Below are 16,114 nucleotides of genomic sequence, written 5' to 3' on the forward strand. Positions count from 1 at the left end.
GCAAATCAGAAGGCGTGGATAGATGGCAGACAGGAACATGGCGACTAGCCAAGGTGTAGCTCATTCCTCGTCGAGGCATGTCGGCTGGTCCGGCGACAAAGGCAGCGCTCTTGTGGATCCACCATGCAGGGTCTGAAACGCGACGAGACTGTCTAGATGGCAACTTGAAACAGGGGAACCGGTGCTGCCACTGTGCCTAAAAACAAGACAATCAGCGACAACCGACACAATAGCTCTTCAGAGGATTCATTCCGACCGTTAATGAGCTGGTTTTCCATCAAGAGAACTCGATCGAATCGTTGAACTGGCGACATCTGGCATTGGAAAGTGTCAGGGCAACGGGCATTCCTGAGGGGAGATGGGTGATGTGGCTTGCCGCCACAGGGGAAAATCACCGATCGGGAGCGCCAATCCGAGCCCAGCGTCGCAGTTTAAGTTCTCTGGCCATGGTGAGCGACAGAGCGACGCTGCTTCAGAAGGTCGAGACTTGGGAGAGCGCTCGGTTTTGTGGAGCATGCAGCTCGTCCGTCCCCGCGGGCACCGAAGAACTCTTCAAAGCCCAGAAATTGGGGCAAACCGCAAACCAGATTCAATGACACATCACGCAAGAATGAAACATCGCAAGATCGAGTTTATGGTGCAGCGGTGCTAGATGAGAGGAGTAGTTACTAGAATTGAGTGAGCCAAGTCAAAGTGGGTGGAAGTTGAGGGGTAACGGATGTCAGCTGTAAGCCTGAGGCACGAAGCACTGACCACCTCGGACCTCTCTATGGAATTGTTTACAGCTCACCTGCACTGTAACCAACCCATGGGAACTTGCAGTCTCGTCCGTGGAACAGTCACGCCCTTACAAGCTTGTTTTCTTTTCCCTCGAACTCGAACAGAGCCGCAGCTTTCCAAAGTCCCTGGACTTCCCGAAAATTATCGCCTTCGTACGACCACAGCGCATCTACTGGGTGACAATGGTCACGCCAATCCGCACCATCCTGGGAAGAGATCCCGAGTAGAATTCTGGAGCTGTTCTTTACATGCAGATGAGAAATCTCCTTGATGTTGCGCCTGGTTTGTAGTAGCATACGCTTTCTCAGGTCCGAACTGTGGCCAGATATTGAAAATGGGGTCCGTGAAGTGAAGCAACAATGTTTTTACTGTGTAGTCCTAGAGGCATCTTCACCTACATTAACATAATAAAACTTCCAGCTTCGAATATCAAGACTATTGACTATTCGTCCTCTCGTAAAGAAGGCTGCTGGTGGTCTCCCGCAGCAAAACATGAAAGAATATATATATATCCGAGTCTTACGAGTGATCAGTTCCATAACCACTCCTACAATCGCTATTATCTAGCCAAGAGAGACTTTGAGCAGTACAAGAATTGCAAGTATTTCTCTCACTAAACTCGGGCTCAACCAGCCTCTTTCTTGGGAAATAGAGAGGGACGATGCTGCAGCAGTGTCATGTGACAGATTCACGTGACCTCAAGCCGTTATGCCAGCTTCCGACTCTCCCCAACATTTGGATTCTTCACTGTTCATCATGTTCATGCACAATTTGCCAAATGCCGATCATTCATGATCATAAACGGACCTTTTTCTCTTCTCGTTTAGCTGTCCACGATAGCCCGGACATAAACCCTTTAGCCTCTTGGATTCTCAAAGCGAGTGGATCTGGAACGGCACTATAGTGGGGATGCTTTCGAATTTCAAAACTCGCTCGCCGCTCACAACATGGCATCGAGGGCTCTGACTTTCGCGGATGGCGGATAGCCAGACCTCTCCCCTGATCGTCCTCTCGAATGGCGAATTCTTGTCACGCTGATGACTCGCCTCTGATCTCCGAGCCCTCCGGTGTATCTGTGGTCCTGTTTCTGTGCCCTGCGGGCTCACCTTCCGTTGATAACGGCTGAGATGCTATCATCGGTAGGCTCCGTATCTGACGACTCCGGAGTAGGCGTCACTCCGCTTTTGGAACGTTCTCTGTTCCTCATTTCTCGGCGCCATGGCCACGGAGCTATTTCCTGCATGGTCAATTCTACGAGCGGAGAAATCAGAGCTTATTCTCCGCTCGCGCTCCTTCGACCAAGCCACAGTGAAATCATAATTGTTGTTGGGCGATGACTCCGATAACTTGCACAATTTGACGTCGGCTAGATCCATTGCGACCCAAGGTTGTCCAAGGGGAGATTGTCGCTTGGAGGAGAAAATGACAGCCGAATGGAGCTGCTGGATGGGAGGCAATGCTGCGAGTTCGCGACTCAGAAGAGTCAATAGCGATGAGCTATGACTTCGACTGGAGAATAAACTTCAACTAGCGATGGCGTACCAGAAAGATTGATGATTCTGGATTTCACCACTTTGCCTCGGCGGGATCTTCGCTCTTAATCATCCCTTGCTGCTCGGCGCTGCAGAGACTGTACAGTGCAGTACAATTGACTTGCGACAGAGGATTGACGGCGCATTTAGAGGTTTTGATACCAGCTCCTCAAGGGTCCAGGTCGATGAATCATAATGGGATTGTTCATGCATTGTGGAGGCATCGTCTGCAATTCCAACATTCTGAATCGGGTGAAACAATACATGTGGGTCGCTCACAGGTCCACGCAGCATGGAATCAGCAGCCGACCACGAAGTTAGCGGTGTTTTCTTGCTGTTTTCTGGATCCGGGGTTGGATTCAAGCGAATGATGCGATGCAAGGATTATGATTGACATACTCTGTAACCGAATCCGGGCTATTAGCAACTTCAAAGTTCAGAGTTCGTGCCTAATCCAGTCAAACTTGACCCTTGATGGGGACATCGGGCTTTTCTGTCAGACTACCTGAGACAGCTGTTTAAATAATTCTGACATCCGGACAGTTTCCCTTTCGCCAACAAAGGCCTCAGTCGACAGGGATTCAACAAACTCATGTCGGGCGCGGGACCGTCCTACATACGATTGAGCATTTCTCAACAACATACCCAGTGAGAGAACGCCACCAACATGGCCACCAACATGGCCACAGACATCACACCCGCAATGCCCCCGCCGCCGGGCGAGACGTCGAACTTCACCGATCCCACCTACTCTGGTACGAAATTTGTGGTGGTCAACTGCGTTTTCCTGCCCTTGGCTTTCATCGCCCTGAGTATCCGGATATGGACTCGAACTTTTATTGCTTTTGGGCTTCACTGGGATGACTGTAAGTGCTATATCCTTATGAATGCTCTATGCTAATCAGATTAGTTTTGATGATTACAGCTTTCGTACGTACTCAGACTGAGCCCAGCGACTCCTGCTGATTTCAATAGTTAATGTCATGCGTGCTAAGTGCCGTAACGCTGGACAGTAAGTAGTTGCGAAACTCGAAAGAACCAGGCGACGGCTAACGATGGCAGTGCTCAAATGGGGACTAGGTGTTCATGGGTGGGATGTTCCTCTCACTCACCTCTCACCAATGTTCCTGAAGGTAGTTATCGAACAGCACCTCCTCATTCATAAACTAACGAACACAGCTCAACGTCGTCGCCGCTATATTTTATTGCCTCGGTACGGGCTTTCTCAAAGTCTCCGTGCTGTTGTTCTACATGCGCATCTTTCCCAGCCAGACTTTTCATATTGCTGTCTGGGTATTGGTTTTCATCGCCGCCGGCTACAACATTGCTAGTGTATTGGTGAACGTCTTTTCTTGCAGCCCGATCGCCAAAAGCTGGGACGTGAGCATCTTGAGCGGTACATGTATCAACCGGCCAGTATTCTATTTTGCCAACGCTGGACTGGGAATCTTTACAGACTTTGCTACTGTTCTTCTTCCAGTGTAAGTATCTCCGTTACGATTCTGTTCTGTGCTGAACATGTAGGCCATGGTTGCGACGACTTCAGATGCCGATGCGGCAGAAGATTGCTGTGGGCTGTATTCTCGCCATGGGATGCTTGTGAGTACAACATAACTTCTTCTGTCCATATACTAACCGAATAGCGTCGGTGTTGTGAGCTGTGTTCGTCTCTCTAGTCTCTATACCCTCTTGAAAACCGACGATTTGACCTGTATGTGCCCTCTAAGATGGTAGCGAGACACCTTACTGACTGAATAGGGGCCACGACCAATGCCCTGATGTGGTGTGTGATAGAACTCAACCTCGGCATCATAGGAGGTTCCGTGACAGCCATGCGACCATTCGTGCGAAGATACTTCCCCCGTCTCCTCGGTCTCTCATCACACAGCGGCGGCGATAAATATCCCTCCCAATCCCGTGGCAACTCGCATCCTCTCCATTCGTTCCCTCGCAGCGGACAACCCGACTTTTCCAATCAACGCGGGCAATACTCCACTACGCTGAAGTCAGGGATGGATAACTCGAGCGAGGAGCATATTCTGTCGAAAACCCCGCCGGCCAAGGAGCTAGACGGCATTATTCGCACGGTAGAGTTTAATGTGAAGAAGACGGAAACCGACTCGTAGGCAAACCTTGTTACACCGGCAACAGGTCGGGATAATGTCGGATGATTGTTTTGAGCGATAAATAGTAATAATAAGAAGATCTGTATACTACTCCGACCACGTGCGGCAAATCCAGGATCGTGGAAGCAGGATCCTTCAAGGCTTCGACAGCTTAAATCCAGCCACCAACAGGCATCCCACTTGAAGGGGAATCTACCGGAGCAACCCTGCCAATAAAGGGGCGAAACCCGGGCCCTTGAGGACTAAATTCAAGCCCGAGGCGGACAAGTGGAAGCTTCTCCACGACGCTACTTTAGCTAGTCGTGAAGAACTGGAATTGTCGCACTCCACCAGCCCTCCACCACGGCACTCCCCAGCCCACAGCTCCCGGCTCCCACGAGCGAGATGTATTTGTACCTGTCGCTCGCTTCTCTTTTGGTTCTCATTCTTTCATTAATCTTGTTTCTCCAGGAAAATACCCTAGCCATGCGCGTCACTTCTGCCCTGCCCCTGGTGGGCGTTGTGTCTCTGGTTGGCACTGCCGCGGCCTCGGTTGGCTGTGATGCCTTGACCGGTCAGATCTCTGCTTCAGTCTTCGCCCCTGGCTCGGAGGTGTACGATGCCGAGTCGAAGAACTTCTGGTCCAACACCGAGATCATGGCGCCTGGGTGCGTCTTCCGTCCCGAGTCTGCGGCTCAACTTGGCGAGGGTATTGCGCTGCTTGCGAGCAACAACGCGCAATTCGCTGTGCGGGGTGGCGGCCACATGGGCATTCGAGTGAGTCTTGTACCAAGATGATAGACCAGCGCTGACAGTCTAGGGCTCGAACAACATTGATGGCGGCGTGTTAATTGTCTTGTCCTCTTTGAACACCCTGGAGCTGAACGCGGACCAATCGCTGCTCTCTGTCGGCCCTTCATATCGGTACGTCAAAACCTGTTTGCTCAGGCTGGCGTTGGCTAATTAATAGCTGGGGTGATGTGTACAACTGGCTCGAGCCTTATGGCCTCGCTGTGGCTGGTGGCCGTCTCGGACCCGTCGGTGTCCCTGGTCTGCTCCTCGCCGGAGGTATCAACTTTTACGGCAACCAGGTCGGATTCGGATGCGATACTGTCGTCAACTATGAAGTTGTTCTTGCCGATGGTTCTGTCGTCGAGGTCAACAAGGACAGCCACTCCGACCTTTTCTGGGCGCTCAAGGGCGGCAGCAGCAACTTTGGTATTGTCACTCGCTTTGACATGCAAACGATCAAGTCAACTAAGGTGTGGGCCGGCTCGTACACCGTGTCTGAGGAACACGTCGATGATTTCCTGAAGGTAGGTTTGCCTTTGCTTCCCTGTACACCGGAGGTGAGCTGACAGGTCAGGCGATTGCCACCTTTGCGGCCGACATCTCCGACCCCAAGACGCACATTGTCCCTGCTCTTGTTCCTTCTCCTGGAGCGGCCACTCTTGGTTCCGCTATCCTGTTCTACGACAGCGACTCGGAGGAGTTCCCTGAGATTTTCAAGCCGTTCACCGACATTCCGTCCGTCGCTAGCACTCTTGGCTTCAAGACTGTCGCTGAGTTCTCCTCTGAGCTCGGCCAGATGGTCGTCGATGGCATCAAGTACGTCTCCCTGAATAGACGACCGAGCTATGCTAATTTTATAGTGACGTCTTTGTCGCCGGCACCGTAACTGGAAACAGCTTTGAGGAACTCTACCGCGGCATCAGCATCATCAACAGCACTTTCTTCGAGCGCCTCCCCACCCTCTACGCCCAGGTGCCCGCCGAGAACATCGCGATCATCCAACTGGACTGGCAACCCATCGGAAAGCTCTGGATGGACGCCTCCGCCAAGGCCGGCGGCAACGCACTCGGCCTCGACTCGTCCAAGGTGTACTTGGCCTACGCCGAGGTCGTTGAGTGGACCGGATCGGAGTACGACGAGATCGTGATGCAGTGGCTGCGCGAGACAACCTGGGCAATCAACAACGCAACCTGGCAGGCTGGGCTATTCAATGCGTTCAATTACATCGGCGATGCAGCGGGATTCCAGACGATTTTCCCGGGCTATGGAGCGGAGAACCACCATCGGTTGGTGGAGATTGCGCAGCGGTATGATCCGACAGCGGTCTTTCAGACGCTCATGCCGGGCGGTTTCAAGGTGTTTTAATTTGTTGATATCGCTATTATGATCTGTATATACTTGATTTTCTTCTTTGTCTAGACTCTAGACTCTGGACTAGTTCGATAGATAGTTCTTGGCTTGGATAGACCAGATAACCGCCCCCAAATTAATGAGACTGGAGAGTGGGCAAGCAACCTGAAACCGAAACCGCCACCAAATCCCGCGATCGACCCTGGCAGGGCCCTCGGTAATTCTTCCCCAGTCGCTTCAGCCCTGGCCCTATTGTGCTTCTCTTTAACTGGCTGTTCCAAAAGTTGGATGCCGGCTCTGGCCCTGGCTTCATTAAACAACAGAGAACGGTCAAAGACCATGCTGTCAGCCAAGCATCCTTCTATCTTAAATTTCACACGCGGTGAAGTCGCACTGCAGGTTTGCATCAGGCTGGATTTCCAGCCTGCATAGACATGACAAAAAACGAGGTACGGTCGGAACTTTGAAGTTTGACCTGCTCGCTTTCTCGGTAGACCCGGTTTTCGAGGGCAATCATTCAATCATCAATGATCAATCCCACCTCACTCAACCTGAAACAAAAATGCACAAACCTGATGGATCGATCGGGCGGGTTCCTGAAACAGATCCCTGATTTTCATCGCAATGATAATCCATGAATCCATGATCCATCCCAGCGCGTCGGTCTTTGGCGCCTATATAACCCCTCTATCTCTGTCCCCGTCCCTCCTTTCTCTATTTTTTTTTTCTCTTTCCAAGCGCATTTCTTCGCAGTCGTCGTTCATTCTTTGCTCACTCCTTCGATACACTCCTTTGACAGGTTGTATTTCGCTTCTTACATTCCTTTTTGATTTCTGCAATTGTATTGCACTTTGCCCAACATGCGTCTCGCCGCGCTTCTTTCCCTCGTCCCGCTTGTGGCTGGCCACACGCTCATGACGACTCTCTTTGTCGATGGAGAGAACCAAGGCGACGGTGTCTGTATCCGTCAGAACCGAAACCCGGAGAAGGCCACTTACCCGATTATTCCTCTTGCCAACAATGCCATGGCTTGCGGTACGCCTTCTCCTCTTCTCATATTATCCAGGTAGAACATACTAACGAGAAAATAGGCTACGACGGTGAAACCGCCTCCTCGCGCCTGTGCCCCGTCTCCCAGAACAGCAAACTCACCTTCGAATTCCGCGAATGGCCCGACGCCAGCCAACCCGGCTCTATCGACGGGTCCCACCGTGGCCCCTGCGCCGTCTACATGAAGAAGGTCGAAGACGCAACCGCGGACGGCAACGCTGCCGGCGGTGGGTGGTTCAAGATCTACGAGATGGACTACGATTCCTCCGAGCAGAAGTGGTGTACCGAGAAACTGATCGACAACAACGGCTTCCTGTCCGTCAATGTTCCCTCTGGTATTGCGGGTGGTGATTACCTTGTTCGCACGGAGTTACTGGCTTTGCACGCTGCCCAGGACTCTCCTCCGGATCCCCAGTTCTATGTTGGATGTGCGCAGGTCTTCGTTGCCGGGGGTGCGGATGGAGATGTTCCTGAGGGAGTGGTGATTGATGATTCCACTTATGATCTTGATATCCCTGGTCTTACGTTCAACATCTATAACGAGGAGCCCTACGAGCTGTCGTTCCCGAAGTTCGGACCGGAGGTCTATCGCCCTGTTAGCTCGACCTCCTCCGGTACAGAGCTGAAGCAGAGCAAGGGCCTTGAGCCCGAGGGTTGCATCCTTGTCCGTGATGACTGGTGTGGTTTCGAGGTTCCAAGCTACAGTGACCAGACTGGCTGCTGGGATGTAGGTCTCCCCTTTTATCTCTCTTTATCGTTTACGGGCAAAGCTAATGTTTGATAGTCCGCCGAGAAATGCTGGGACCAGGCCGATGTTTGCTGGCAAACTGCACCCCCGACCGGCAACAAGCGCTGCCAGATCTGGTCGGACAAATGCACAAACATCGGTTCGCAGTGTGAGGCTGGCAACTGGAACGGGCCGCCTAACGCGGGCGAGGATCTCACCCCAGCCTTGCCCGAGATTGGCGGGTCAACCGACCTCTTCACTGGTGGCGAGAGCAGCAGTGACTATACTGCAGGTTCTGGTTCTGGCTCTGGCTCCGGCTCTGGCTCCGGTAGTGGATCTGGCAGCGACTCTGCATCTAGCTCGACCTTCACGAGTGCTATTGCGACTTCGACAAGCTCCGCTGTTGAGGCTGCCCCAACTCAGACTGAGATCAACACCACCGAAGCTCCCACCACGACTTCAACTCCCGAGCCTGAGACCGACTCTGGCGACGACGATGAGGACTACAGCTCCCGTCCCAGCCGCCCCGGCCACAGCAACGGAAATGGCAACGGCCGCTGCAAGGCTCGCCGCCGCCGCCGCTCTTCCCGCGTATAGTCGCCTCGAGTCTACACATTCGCTTCGCATGAACAGTCGACGACAAATACATATAGATCGATCTAGCATTTATCTGTATCTAACTAGCGAGTCTAGATAAATCTATCCAACTATACCCACCTCAATCGCTTCCCCTCCAATCTGCTCTGTAGCTCCGTCACTGTGTCCTACCAAGAATCTTCCGATTCAACGCCGTCAACAAAACATACAACCCTTCAATCCCACTAACATCAACCCCCAACTCCCTCCCCCTCCTCACCGGCGTCCCAAGAATAACCTCCACCTCCATCCCCCTTCCCCCCTCCCGATCAGCCTGCATACTCGTGCGCAACGCCCCCAATCCATTGACCCGCTCAAGCAACTCCTCCACCAGCCCCTCTCTCAATTCAACCCCAACAGCAGCAGCTACGGCAATAACCTCCCCCATAATCCTCCTCGTGTAGTCTACCGCGTCGGCAGACGAAGAAAGCCAAGACGCCACATCCTGGTCCGTCAGCGTGGTGATGGGATTCCACGCTGCGTTCCACACGACCTTCTCCCACCGCCGCGGCTGGATGTCGTCGAAGACTTTGATATTTGTCCCGCCCGCCGTGAGCAGCGTGGTGAACGTTTCGAGACGAGTTTGCTCGAGCTTTGCGTCCAGTGTCGGGTTTGGAAAGAGACCCAGTTCCGTTAGTTCGGAGCCTGTGTGCGTGATATTGCCGGGTGTGGGTTGGGCGGCGCCGACCCAGACCTGGAATCTATCGCATTAGCATCGATTCATTCGGGTTTGATTGCGCTTTGTGCTTTGTGCTCTGTGTTTTGAGAGCGGCAGGGGGATGGACATACAACGCCCGAAAGGATCGTGACGGCTGGCCACCTCGCGCGGAAGGGGTCCTCGTTGCCGACGCCGTTCTGCAGGACGACGATTGTGGCTTGCTCGTGGATGACCGGGTCGAGCGGGGTGATTGCGCCCGCGGGGTCGACGGCTTTGTGGGCGCAGACGACGTAGTCGAATTTTGTGGATGCTTCGGAAGGGGATCGGATTACTTGGGGGTGTTAGCTGGATCGTGGTCTGTGGTTCTGAGAAGAAACAGTCTGTGTGGGTTGGGGTTGTTTGGTATAGAGGAGAGAAAGCAAGAGGGGTGGTACCGTGATCAGGGTGGAAGCGATGCTGGCCGTGGTTCTTGCTATCTATGAAGATGCCCTACTCTCTTGTCAGGGAGCTATTCCAGGAAGCTATAGTGAGTGGGAGATGTACGTCTTTGACAACAGCGTCGTAGTTCGACCGCGCGACAACGGTGAGGCGGACGCGGTCGCAGCGGTTCAGGATGAAGGCGTAGAAGGAGCCGATGCTAGCAGTCAGGTTGTTAGCTAGGTGTCATGTTCAGCAAGACTAGACGTACGCTCCAAGGCCGTAAAGAAGGACATTGATCTCTTGCGACATGGTGAAGAAGGTGGTTGTTGGATGACAAGAGAATGCGGGGGGAGGGATTGAGTCGGTTACGCCTAGTAGGCTACGGTAGAAGAATGCGGGGGTCGGAGGTCATCCGAAGGGCGTGCTCAATTATCGTCTGATAGAATACACTGTAGTCTCATGAATACATCACTATCTCCATTCCCTATCCCCCTCATTATCACTCTCAACAATCACCTCCCTCGTCTGCCAAATCCCCTGCAGCGAGCTATTACTTGCGCTCTCCTCGTCATCAACTGTGTCCATCATCGTTCCATGAGTGTGATTGTGACCCCTCCTCTCGTCAACAGACACGCTAGCCAAACGTTTCGAGCCATGCGTTGGGTTCGACGACAGTTTGATCGCAGACCCAGATCGTCCTCTTGACGTATTGTTCGATGAGCCTCGAGACTCGAATGCCCGGCGGAAGAACGGTCGAAGAGTCGGGATGCACGCCGCGACAATGACGACGTTCTGCTCGATGAGGCCCCAGATGACGAGCGGTGTCATATTATACACTATTCACATCAGCACATCCTATCCCGAGTACGAGGCGAGAGACTTACAAGGATCCTCCGCATCCGTAAACAGATGCAGATAAGTCGCCTTGACAATCGTCACAACCGCACTCAACAGCGTTAATCCCATCATGATACAAACCCCAACCTTCGTCCCTCTCTTCATCTGCAACCTCCAAAACACGCTGATCGGCACAATCGCGAGCACGATGTCTGTCATCGTCGTGTACGCGCTCACCCAGTAATTGAAGTCATAGAATACTGATTGCGGCCAACAGTCTCCGGCTATCGAGTGGTCCCAGAGTGCAGCTGTGGGGCGACACTGCGCGAAGATAAGGATTACCGAGATGAGGGCGAAGACGACCTGCAGGATTGACATGCCGAGAAGGAGGCGTGCGCGGAGGGGATTTGGGTCGAGGAGGTTGTTGATCAGGATTGCGAGATATTGGGGAAGCTGAAGGAGCCTGAGAAGTTGATTAGCGTTTGACAGACACAACTTGGCTGAAGGACGAACCGATATTGAATGGAAACCCGAGAATCTGCCATTTCGATGTCAATGTCACCCTCTCTTGTCCGTGCTCTGCGATTACGGCGGCTGTGTGGCGTCCTAGTCCTAGGGTGACGGAGTACGAGACGAATGCTGCGGCAATGATACTTAGGCCCTATAACCATTAGCGCTATACCATAGCGGTTGACTCGTCCAGGGTACAGAGCATTATCGTCCATGTTGTCCGCATGTCCAATCCTCCCCACTTTGCGCTGTCTGTTGGCAAAATGATCTCCGAGTCTGAGCAGTCTCAACTTCGAGGACAGCAATGAGGTTGAGGCTGCAGGATGATCCTTGCTCACGGATCTGACCCAGCAAAATGGACAGATTGCATTCCTTAGATCGTTCCTGAACTGAGAGAGTGTGAGAGAGTCGAAGTGGAGGGGCGGAATGCAACGTCCGTGTTGAGAACTTGAGATGCATGGTGGAGCCTGAAGCCCACAATCTTACAGGATCTCAGCGGCCCGCCGGCTGCCATCCATGGTTCAAGTTTCAACAATGCTCTTGTTACTTCATCTTTCACGAGATAACAATGGTAATTGCGTCTATCTCTCTTAAATTGTCAATCAACTCGGCCAGCGGCCAGCAGAAAGCAGTAGCAGCCAGCGAGCCCCGCTGATTCAGGAGTTCAATCGGGCATCCCCCGGTCCAGCCAGCTTAAGCGTTCCTAGTGGAGATCAATTAAATTGCAAGGTTACTGGGCGATTCGCTTGGATCGGCTCTCGGAGATCAGCCTCCCGGATTTGAGATCATTTGTCTGCATAATTACCATAGTATCTGATATGCTCTGAGATATGTATGTCCTTGGGGAAATCAGCACTATACTCCATACCGAGCCTCCAGCATCTCAAGAACTATAACTTAATACCAAATCGGATACATCTTACCTTTGACTCCGCCAACTCTTGCCTACGGAGGGATTGCTCGCCCATCTTTCGACCAGGTTGTGGCGTTAAATATCCGGACGCCTCAAATAACCCTGCTTGGCCATACACCCTCGAACCATCGTATTTTTACCACCAAAGTCACGCAAGTCAGCTATCGCTTCTCAAAGCCCAAAGTTCAGGGTGAAATTTGAAACCTGTCACTGCAGATCAACACTTGCCATGGATCTAAAGCTCTGCGCACTGATCCTCTGTGCCCCGAATTTACTTGAATTCAAGCAGCCGTACGGAGTATAGAAAGTTGATCTGACTCTGTCCCGACTCCCCTTGCGTATTACTACTTCGTACCTCTTGCGATGGAACGGCAGTCGTCCCGGGTTCAATGGTGCGTCGACCCCTGCAGATGGAGCAGATTTATAACGTGTCACGTCTCCCGTGGCCAGGGGTAGTACTGCATCTCGGCTCGCATTTAAAATCGGGTTGTGTAGTCGGTCTTAGGATGGCCGGAGCGTACTCTATCACGCAGCTCAGGTGGTATCTGCAGCGGTGCTGCTGTCGGCTCTGAAGGTATAACTAGGTAGAAAATTCAGGACAAAATTCGGTACTCGATCAGTATTGCTTGGCTCATGTTCGATTCTTACATATAACGTTACAACAGCATCAGAGTGGAGGGACATGCTGGGGGATCAGTGAGACTCGGTTGATGAACCACCAGTCTTGAGTACGGATGTGTGAGCGCCATCCTACCAGCAATGGGGCTCAGGCCAACAGCTGAGTCCAGAGTCCGTACACCCGTAAGATATAGTACAGTCGATCACCGCTGCTTCCCTGAGAATTGGCGACCGTGTGATGGCAAGTACAAGTCTTTCCTAGCCAGTCGTGCGGTTGGTAGATGGGCTCGGCATATCAATACAGGGACAGAGAATTGTATGCTGCAGGCTTCCCGACGGCAGGTAGTACTGATCAAGCCAAAGTCAGACAGCGGTTAGGCTTGCTGTAGGAATCAGACATCGTATCAGCGTTATCAAGCCCTCGACTGAACCAATTATGGACTCCTTACTGATGTTAGCATATACATTTGCATGATTACCTGGTCGGCAAACATACTCAAGGTATAGACCGGCCATGAGCGAAGCGACCTGTAACTGCCCGGCATATTTTCTGGCGAAGTGTCAATGGCATGATCACCGTCTCCGGCCATTTTGAGAATAGTCGTCGAGGAAGGTTGGGAACAGGCAAGAACAAAGATTCACCACTGCGGCGTCGGATGATCGGCGCTTAAGACCATTCGAGTCTCGTGTAGACTGTATGTCTGATGAAGTTTCGAACATCTACCGCAGTACAACTGGTGTCCATCCTCGAGCTGGGGTAAAAGTTGAGTGTGTGGGTGATACAGATCGTCTCCAGGGAGTATTCAAGACCTGCTAGCTAAATGCCTTGGCCAGACCAGTCTTCCGGCCTGAGCATGAAACCAAGTAAAGTAAAGAGGGCTTTGCAGCTGAGCGCAAGTGCGATCATAAGGGGATTAAAGGAGAAATCAGCAGCAGTACATCGATAGCTGTGTTGAGGAGAGGAGAGTCAAGGTTATTCAATGCAAGCTTGGGGAGCGTAGGTACTGCTCTCTCTGCTAGCAGGTGTATCATGACGGACAAAGCGACGTTTGATCGAGTCGTGATCGATATAGGTAGACAAGGTGCCGATTCGAGTCGGAAAAGACGGTGGAAGATACCGGCAGGGAGGAAACGCGACGTGATTGCAAAAGCACAAGTGGGTAGAGAGGCCGATGATGCCATCCAAATGGAGGGAATCAGCAATCCGTCTTGGACAACAGCTAAGACTTCTTCAACCTGACGCTCGTAGCGAAGCAACAGCCGCCTCTCGCGGTCGGCAAGCTCCTCTTGACGATGGAAGAGTTCATTGTAACGTCGTAGGAGGTCTTCCGCGAGCCTCATATCGTCAACTCGATGGCGCAAGTCACGAAGCAGCGTCGGGGGAACCGGAGGTCGTTGAGTTTCCGGGTTCTCTGAAGGCCAAAGAAAGGGATACCGAAGCCTAACCCATGCCCGAAAATGTTCGACGATGAGCAATGAGATGAATAGGTAAAGGACATCTTCAGCGAAGGCAATGAGAGTCATGATGCAGGTTGTTTTGCTGAAGAAAGACAGTTTACTTTCACATACAAGTGTTATCAGCCAGATCAATCCATCGTACGACAGCGTGCATTAGTGCTGCCGCCCAGTCTCGGCTCCCGAGGGGTTGCCCGCTGATTGATAACCACCAAGATCTCTTTTCTATCTCGCTTCCATCACTTCATCCTCAATTATGGATATTCCAGTCCTCAATCTTGGCGACTTCGTGGACGGCGATCAGCCAAGGCAAGATGATTTCTGTCGGCGCCTTCTTGCGTCGCTGTCAACTCTGGGATTTGTGAAGATCAGTAACCATTCCATCTCGGATAAGGTGCTGGATGATGTCTTCGAATGGGTAAGTCATATCTAAAATCAAGTCACCAAAGGTATACTGACAAAGGCTGAGCAGAGCAGGCGCTTCTTCTCCCTTCCCCCAGAATCCAAAAGGCAAGCTGCGCATCCGGTCAATCCCAACCCGCACCGGGGCTGGAGCTGCGTCGGACAGGAAAAGCTCTCTGTGATCCGACAAGGGAAGGCCGTCTTCGACCTCAAGGTATGACCGTTCCCCTCTTCAGTCAGCCAGGCTCACTAAAGAACACGGGACCTAAAGGAATCGTTCGACCAAGGCCCAGCGGACGATTCACTATATCCGAACATCTTCCCTTTACCCACTACCCTCCCCGGCTTCCAGCCATTCATGGAATCCTTCTACACACAATGCCAAGATCTCCATCTCAGCCTCCTCCGCGCAATCGCACTCTCGTTGTCCCAGGAAGAGACATTCTTCACAGCTCGATGTGGAGACAACAGCTCCGAGCTAAGACTCAATCACTACCCAGCAGCAGAGATCAGCGATCTACAGTCCGGGGACATGATGCGCATTTCTTCACACACGGACTTTGGGACAATCACGCTGCTATTTCAAGATGATGTGGGCGGGTTGGAGATTGAAAGCCAGGATAAACCGGGTGTCTATATCCCCGTGCTTCCCTCTCCTCCTTCCTCGCCCTCGGCATCCTCCGCCTCATCGCCTTCGAGTCTCGGCATTGGTAAAGAGCTGATCCTCAACGTTGGCGACTGTCTCCAGCGATGGACAAATGACCGCCTGAGATCGGCGAATCATCGGGTCACTTTACCATTGACACTTCATGGGGCGACCGTACCGGCGAGATACTCGGTCGCTTACTTTGGGAAGCCGAACCGCGAGATTTCGGTCGCAGCGATACCTGAGCTTCTAGGGAAGGGCGAGAAAGTCAAGTATTCAGGTGATATGACGGCTTGGGAGTACAATCAATCGAGGCTGCTGCAGACGTATTGATAGGGAGACGCAGTGTGCGTGGAAATGGCTGCATATAAAAGCATGTCGGGTCCTTTGGTCCACTCCATAGTTTCACCATCACTATCAATACCACTTCGTCCGATTTCCTTTTAGCGGGTATGAGTCCTTCAGCTCTTATGTCGCTGCTTATTTCTTGTTGTTTGAAGCTATTCAAAAACCCCCTTCCTTCGTCTGCTGCTCGCACTAAGGGAAGATGCCAGCGCAGCGGTGTTCTCCCTCAAACACAACACCTTTTCCATCGCACCTCGCATTGGCGCTACAGCCTCCTCAGTTCTTCAGAATCTGCAACAGAAATAAATCCACCTCTATCTCCCAATCAGGCGGACTCA

The 16,114-nt window shown here is 52.3% G+C and overlaps 8 protein-coding genes across 8 annotated transcripts; 5 read left to right on the forward strand and 3 right to left on the reverse strand.

The window, feature by feature from the left end:
- Nucleotides 1–811: 811 nt before the first annotated feature.
- BJY04DRAFT_186721 (uncharacterized protein) lies at nt 812–1,051 on the forward strand (the record flags this gene model as incomplete). The annotated part of the gene is made up of 1 exon (XM_073710938.1): nt 812–1,051. A coding segment is annotated over one exon (240 nt), but the record flags the coding sequence as incomplete, so codon positions are not given.
- Nucleotides 1,052–2,991: 1,940 nt separating this feature from the next.
- Nucleotides 2,992–4,438, forward strand: BJY04DRAFT_206912 (uncharacterized protein; the record flags this gene model as incomplete). Its single annotated transcript, XM_073713780.1, has 8 exons — nt 2,992–3,178; nt 3,223–3,242; nt 3,288–3,324; nt 3,375–3,445; nt 3,492–3,793; nt 3,837–3,911; nt 3,956–4,023; nt 4,071–4,438. 8 exons carry the CDS (start codon nt 2,992–2,994, stop codon nt 4,436–4,438), a joined length of 1,128 nt encoding a protein of 375 aa, XP_073572517.1.
- Nucleotides 4,439–4,903: 465 nt separating this feature from the next.
- Nucleotides 4,904–6,574, forward strand: BJY04DRAFT_206913 (uncharacterized protein; the record flags this gene model as incomplete). Its single annotated transcript, XM_073713781.1, has 5 exons — nt 4,904–5,194; nt 5,238–5,341; nt 5,388–5,733; nt 5,784–6,025; nt 6,070–6,574. 5 exons carry the CDS (start codon nt 4,904–4,906, stop codon nt 6,572–6,574), a joined length of 1,488 nt encoding a protein of 495 aa, XP_073572518.1.
- Nucleotides 6,575–7,295: 721 nt separating this feature from the next.
- Nucleotides 7,296–9,054, forward strand: BJY04DRAFT_186727 (lytic polysaccharide monooxygenase auxiliary activity family 9 protein). Its single transcript, XM_073710939.1, has 3 exons — nt 7,296–7,594; nt 7,651–8,336; nt 8,394–9,054. Exons 1-3 carry the CDS (start codon nt 7,420–7,422, stop codon nt 8,931–8,933), a joined length of 1,401 nt encoding a protein of 466 aa, XP_073572519.1. The 5' UTR covers nt 7,296–7,419; the 3' UTR covers nt 8,934–9,054.
- Nucleotides 9,055–9,090: 36 nt separating this feature from the next.
- On the reverse strand, nt 9,091–10,359 carry BJY04DRAFT_217198 (ketopantoate reductase family protein; the record flags this gene model as incomplete). Its single annotated transcript, XM_073715973.1, has 5 exons — nt 9,091–9,666; nt 9,762–9,961; nt 10,008–10,119; nt 10,174–10,267; nt 10,319–10,359. The coding sequence occupies 5 exons, from the start codon at nt 10,357–10,359 to the stop codon at nt 9,091–9,093; spliced, it is 1,023 nt and encodes a 340-aa protein (XP_073572520.1).
- A 110-nt stretch (nt 10,360–10,469) lies between these two features.
- On the reverse strand, nt 10,470–11,733 carry BJY04DRAFT_38753 (uncharacterized protein). Its single transcript, XM_073720266.1, has 3 exons — nt 11,401–11,733; nt 10,935–11,350; nt 10,470–10,886 (listed from the first exon to the last, which is right to left on the reverse strand). The coding sequence occupies exons 1-3, from the start codon at nt 11,610–11,612 to the stop codon at nt 10,522–10,524; spliced, it is 993 nt and encodes a 330-aa protein (XP_073572521.1). The 5' UTR covers nt 11,613–11,733; the 3' UTR covers nt 10,470–10,521.
- Nucleotides 11,734–13,601: 1,868 nt separating this feature from the next.
- Nucleotides 13,602–14,801, reverse strand: BJY04DRAFT_38775 (uncharacterized protein). The gene has a single exon (XM_073720267.1). It carries the CDS (start codon nt 14,450–14,452, stop codon nt 13,832–13,834), a length of 621 nt encoding a protein of 206 aa, XP_073572522.1. The 5' UTR covers nt 14,453–14,801; the 3' UTR covers nt 13,602–13,831.
- BJY04DRAFT_38797 (isopenicillin N synthase family dioxygenase) lies at nt 14,547–15,871 on the forward strand. The gene is made up of 3 exons (XM_073720268.1): nt 14,547–14,801; nt 14,856–14,999; nt 15,057–15,871. The coding sequence occupies exons 1-3, from the start codon at nt 14,640–14,642 to the stop codon at nt 15,762–15,764; spliced, it is 1,014 nt and encodes a 337-aa protein (XP_073572523.1). The 5' UTR covers nt 14,547–14,639; the 3' UTR covers nt 15,765–15,871.
- Nucleotides 15,872–16,114: the final 243 nt, after the last annotated feature.

Source organism: Aspergillus karnatakaensis, assembly GCF_047715665.1.
Source record: "Aspergillus karnatakaensis strain CBS 102800 unplaced genomic scaffold BJY04scaffold_18, whole genome shotgun sequence".
NCBI lineage: Eukaryota > Fungi > Ascomycota > Eurotiomycetes > Eurotiales > Aspergillaceae > Aspergillus > Aspergillus karnatakaensis.